Source organism: Gossypium arboreum, chromosome 9 (assembly GCF_025698485.1).
Source record: "Gossypium arboreum isolate Shixiya-1 chromosome 9, ASM2569848v2, whole genome shotgun sequence".
In the NCBI taxonomy this organism is placed as follows: domain Eukaryota; kingdom Viridiplantae; phylum Streptophyta; class Magnoliopsida; order Malvales; family Malvaceae; genus Gossypium; species Gossypium arboreum.
Genome location: NC_069078.1, coordinates 6,663,419 through 6,669,418, shown reverse-complemented (window position 1 = coordinate 6,669,418; position 6,000 = coordinate 6,663,419). Strand labels below are relative to the sequence as shown.

Here is a 6,000-nt window from a genome sequence, read left to right as displayed (position 1 = left end):
TATACCGATGACGCATGGGCTAACTCAGAGTGGGTTCTCGTATTGGGAGAAAGACTCCAAGAAAAAGAGCCGCGAGATGTATAATGCCTAGAACCAAACCTGCCGGATAAAGGGAGTTGTTATGAATCCAATGGTAACTCTGAGTATAATGAATGGTGGAGTAGAAGGGTTAACGACAATATCCCGAGGCCAAATTTAAAAGAAGCTCGACCGATAGAGGAATATTTGCGAGTGGTCCCCTCCGAATTGGAAATAATAAAGCAAGACTTCGAAAAGAGGACCTTGGAATTAGAAAAGAAAATAGAGCAGTTGGAGGAGGAAAAAGTGTACTTGAAGCTGGATGTTGATGTTCAAAAATCTGAGGCTGAGAATTTGAGAAAAGAAAGAGAAAGGTTGAGGAAGACCTAGACAGTCTGAAGACTGATTACAAGCAGTTGCATAAGTCAATGAGAAATACTGGCTTGGGTAAAACGTCTGAACAGTGGAGGCAAGAAATCCAAGAGGAAAAGGCTAGGGCTGATTGATGGGAGAATAAGTTCCATGATGCTCAAGCTCGAGAAGTCACTTGTAAAAAGAGTTTGGATGATAGCCAGAATGAAAAACAGATGTTAAGAGCTCAGGTGGCAGAGTTAGAAACGGCACTACAGCAACATCGGAGTCGTAACTCAGTGATTGAATTAAGGGCTAGCCTAAGCAAGATTGAGAATCTGAAGGGGAAAGTAGAAGAACTTGAGACTACACTTCAGAACTGTGAGAATCAAATTGAATTATTGGAAGTAAAAAATGAGCAACTAGGGGAGCAACTTCACCGATCTCAGGATCAGGTCCGAGATCGGGATTACCTCATGGACGAAGCTATAGCTCAGATACAGGAGGTGGCTGATCATTTACAGACTTTGGCAGTCCAAGCAGATGTGCTAGGAGTCAAATATGATTTAGAGTCAGATCAGGGGCGAGAGTTAGCCTGCCTTCTTAGGAAAGTAAAAGCTTTGAGTGTTAGGGCAAGACCGTATATGTAATTCATTTTATGTAAAAGATTTTATTTTTCAGTGAAGTTTTCTAAATGGAATTGAATTTGAATCGATGTCTCCTTTTTGCATTCATGTCATGCATTTGCATTGCATAGCATCATAAACATTAAGTTGCACAAAAGAACCCTATTAATTAGTGATAATTTATCTAGTTACCCTGGAACATCACTACTATACACGGAGGAAAACAAGGGATATGGATCAGAGGTTAGAGAAATTAGAACAAATGCAAAAGGAGATGCAAGAGCAACTGCAAGCTCAGATGCAAGAACAACTGGCTAGGATCCAGCAGGAGATGAGGGATCAAATGCTGGAGTCCCAGAAAAACATGCTGGAGTCACAGAACAACATGATGAGCCAGCTGACACAGCTGTTGAGGGGAGGGTCTGACAAAGGAAAAGGCCCTATGGGTGATACTAGGAATGACAACGATGACTCTGTTTGTCCTACAAGCTTTGCCCCAGTAAACATTCAAACACAGCCACCAAGGGTGTCTGTTAATGTTAAATCTCTGTATCAAGCCTGCACTTCGGCACCGGTAAACTTTCTAACGGGCTCGTGCTCTAACTCTGGAGACAATATGGAAAATCCCATGATCCTTGACTTCAATGAGGTTGAAGGGGAAAAAGTAAAGGCGGAGCTTCCAAAGCAGCTCGAGGATCGGTGCAAATGGATAGAGGAGAAGTTCAAGGAGCTAGAAAGTGCTGATCATTATTGCGGAGTTGACGCAAAGGAACTCAGTTTGGTCCCGAACTTAGTACTTCCGCTGAAGTTCAAAATGCCAGAATTTGAAAGATATAATAGAACCAGCTGCCCTGAGACTCACATTACAATGTTCTGCGGGAGAATGACGGGATATGTCAACAATGACTATTTGCTGATTCACTATTTTCAGGATAGTTTGACTGGGGCCGCAGCCAAATGGTACAATCAGTTGAGCCGTGCTCAGGTCAAATCATGGAAGGATTTGGCACAGGCCTTCATGAAACAGTATGGCCATGTGACCGATGTAGCACCTGACAGGATTACATTACAGAACATGGAGAAAAGGCCAGGTGAAAGTTTCAGGAAATACGCCGAGAGGTGGAGGGAAGTCGCTACACAAGTCCAACCACCACTGCTGGAAAAAGAAACGACTATGTTGTTTATTAATACCTTAAAGGCACCTTTCATTAATCATATGTTGGGGAGCGCAACTAAGAGTTTCGCAGACATAGTGATGTCTGACGAAATGATAGAAAATGCAATAAGGTGCGGAAAGATAGAAATAAGGGAAAGTACGAAAAGGTCAGCCTCGAAGAAAAAGGAAAACGAGGTAAACAATGTGAGCTCAGGCTATTCAAAACCTGTCACCGTTAGCCAATCGAGAACGGTAGTCACAGGCCAACAAGCTTCACCAAGGCAAGAGCCCAGCACCAGGAGAGATACGGAGAGGATACAGTTTACCCCTATCCCAGTGACATATAAGGAGCTGTACAAAAGCCTATTCAATGCACATGTTGTAGCACTATCCTATCTAAAACCGTTGCAGCCTCCATACCCCAAGTGGTATAACGCAAATGCTCAGTGTGAATACCATGTGGGGACTGTGGGGCATTCAATAAAAAGCTGTCTCTCGTTTAAGAAGTTAGTCGAGAAGCTCATTATCATGGGTGTTGTGAAGTTTATTTTAGTCCAAAATTTTGTTTTAATAATTTATTTTACTTATAAATTGTCCCTTGGATTTTTGTTTTTTCCTCTCAATTAAATTTCAGTTTTTTTAGAATAATCATGTTTCAACATATTATCTTGATTTCATACTTTTGCTATCATCATCTTATTAAACTAATTAATTTTATATTGATTTTGTCACATTATATATTTTCTTTTTGTATTTATTTACATTATTATTGCTATTTCTATTATTATTATTATTATTATTTTTAGCAACATATATTTTATATTATTATCAATTTTAAATATTTTACATATGTTATTTCTTTTAAACTATTATACGTATTATTTATTTTGAAATTTTTATATACATCTTTGTATTTTAAATTATTATGTATATATACATATATATTATTTATCTTAAATTTCTTATATGTTATTTAGTTTTATCGTTTTATATGATAAGCGTGTTAAATTCTTTTTATTATTTATTATAAATCTTTCTACTACTATTAATTTTAAAATTTCATATGTTATTTATATCAAACTTTCGTACATATCTTCTATATGTTAATTATTCTAAATTATTTTTTACGATATTATTTATTCTAAACTTTTATATGCAATTTTAAATCATTTTTTAATTATTATTTTAAGTTATTCTATTTATATTATTTTGTTATCTTGTATATTAATGATTTTAAATTGATTGATATCATTTACTTTAAATTATTTTCCATAGTGTCTATTTCAAGCAGTGGTGGAGCAGGTCGAAGACTCGCCTTAATCCCCTAAGCAGTAGGGTAACAAGCTAAAATTTACAGATCCTGGCTCTCCGAGCAGTGGTGGAGCAGGTCGAAGACTCGCCTTAATCCCCTAAGCAGTAGGGTAACAGGCTAAAATTACAGGTCTTAGCTTAGCAGAGCAAGAGCGGAGCAGATAAAGTTTCAACAAATCATATCTTCATGAAATAGCTATGAGGCATTTGGAAGCAATAGGATGCAGTGGGTTGCGATAAGGTTATACCAATAAGCCAAGATCTGACAGGACCTGGCAAAATTGGCCCTTCTAAGTCTTTGCTCTATTCTTGTTACACGATAATGAGCAAAGAGGGGCAACTGTTGGACCTAATTTTTTGCCCGGCCCAAAACCTGTTAAAACCCAAAATACAATCCCCAAACCAAAGAACCAAACAGACCAGTTTTAAGCCCAAAATACAAAAAATAGACTAAACCCTAGCCCAAATTTTTAGCCCAATAACTTAATTTCTTTTTCCAGCAAAAGGAAAACCTTTAGGCAAGCTGTTGCTTGTGCCCACGCCCAGCGCACCACCACCGCACGTCGCTCGCCTCCACCGAGCCGTACGCTCCACTACTAGCCCACATCAGAGACGTGCTTAATCGAACCTACAAATACGAAAATCAATTGTAAAAAAAAGGTTATAAAAGCCTTCAAAAACAATGTAAAAAAGGATCTTTTTTTGGAGAAAATAGAGAATACACACAAAAGAGGAATCAATAAAAAAATCAAACTCAAAGTTCTAAAGGTTACTTTACTTCTTCTTTGGGTCTTTTGTTTTTCTTTATATTTACATTTATTTTTTTCTTTCTTATTTATTTATTGGGTTTTATGCAAATAAATTTGAAACAAGAATTAAAGAGAAGGTTTTACCTCGGTCTTAGTGATTTAGAACTCGAATGCTTGGGAAATGTGAAGATTCGGGCAGGGGATTTCGTCCATGGCTATAACAGTGGCCTTCTTTCTTGCCGAATTTGGCGTTCGTGTAGAGAGCTTTTGTAATACCCCTACCCGTATTCATTGCCGGAATAGGGTACGAGGCATTACCGAAGTTTACGAATTAAATTTTTTTTTATATTCAATATAGCCCCTTTATAAATATCTAACGTTCCCTGCAATATTAAATCGAGACCAATCCACATCAACCAAATCAATTCAACATATTTTCAAGATAAATTCATGCATATTTATAAGATAACATCATCACATATCTAAATCCAGGTTTGTTAACCATACTAATGGCTAACTTTACATTCATTTCACGTTAACATTTACTTTGTTAGCTTATACATTCCATTGATTTCCAAAATAAAGTTTCTTTATATACCGAAATCCTGAGGTTGACAGTGTAATGTGTCTCCGACCAAATCTGACCTCCGAGCTCTTAACACTACAAAACAGGGAAAAAGGAAACGGGGTAAGCACTTCGTGCTTAGTAAGCTCATGTAACAAGAATTATACTTACCTAATATTTTCAATACATTACAATAAACATCCATATATCCATTCAATGTATTATTACCCTAATATGCACAAACTCAACATTCAAGTTAGAACAATAATTTCCATGTACCAATAATATATACCATGATTGATGTACTCATCAATACCATGATTTTCATTCCCTTATTATTTTCCATATTTATCCCGTTGAATTTATCGGAATTTCTATGGATTTTCAGAGGTACACTTTTAGTGTACAATTTCGGGTCCGTCAATTCATATTCATGTGCGCACATTTCCATTTCAGAGAGCACACTCCATGAACCTCAACCTTGCAGCGGGATTACCGGTCGAGCTAAATCCCACAACGACAATTACTCTAATGAGCTTGGATCCGAACTACCGTCCGAAGCAATTGAACCTAATTTGGATTACCCGTCAGGCTAAATCCATTTTACACATATTCTTCAGAGGGCTATATCAGGATAGGATCACTCGTCCGGGCTAGATCCTTTTTACCGTTAATTCCTTTTCAGAGATCCATCGAATTTTCCTTTCATTCAACCTGGATTTCTTCCCATTTTATCAAATATATCAATGTTTCATTAATTTTCATACAATGAACACTCAAATCATATTCACATCAATAACATACAATCTCAAGCATTTAAGAATATAATTCAAGTTACACGAACTTACCTTGATACTTGTTTGTAAACAATAAAAATCTACTAATCCCGAACTTTTTCCTTTCCTCGATCTAGCTTCGCATTTGAATCTTCTGGATCTAAATAAATAAATTTAATTATCAATTTAATACATTTCATGTTCATATGCAACATTCTCTATAATTCAACTATTATTTATAGTTCATTCAAAGCTGTCTACTTGAGTCATAGTCACTAAATTATTTACAACTTGAGCTACGGAACTCAAAATTAAGATTCGTTAATTTTCCTGAAACTAGACTCATATATCTCTTTACCATAAAATTTTAGAATTTTGGTTTATCCAATAAGTACAGTTTATTCTTTAAATTCACCCCTGTTCTGCTGTCGACAGTTCTGACCCTTCT

At 36.5% G+C, this 6,000-nt stretch overlaps 1 protein-coding gene across 1 annotated transcript; it reads left to right on the top strand.

The window, feature by feature from the left end:
- The first annotated feature begins 1,227 nt into the window (after nt 1-1,227).
- LOC108455159 (uncharacterized) lies at nt 1,228-4,084 on the top strand. The gene is made up of 2 exons (XM_053018561.1): nt 1,228-2,641; nt 3,963-4,084. The coding sequence occupies exons 1-2, from the start codon at nt 1,228-1,230 to the stop codon at nt 4,082-4,084; spliced, it is 1,536 nt and encodes a 511-aa protein (XP_052874521.1).
- Nucleotides 4,085-6,000: the final 1,916 nt, after the last annotated feature.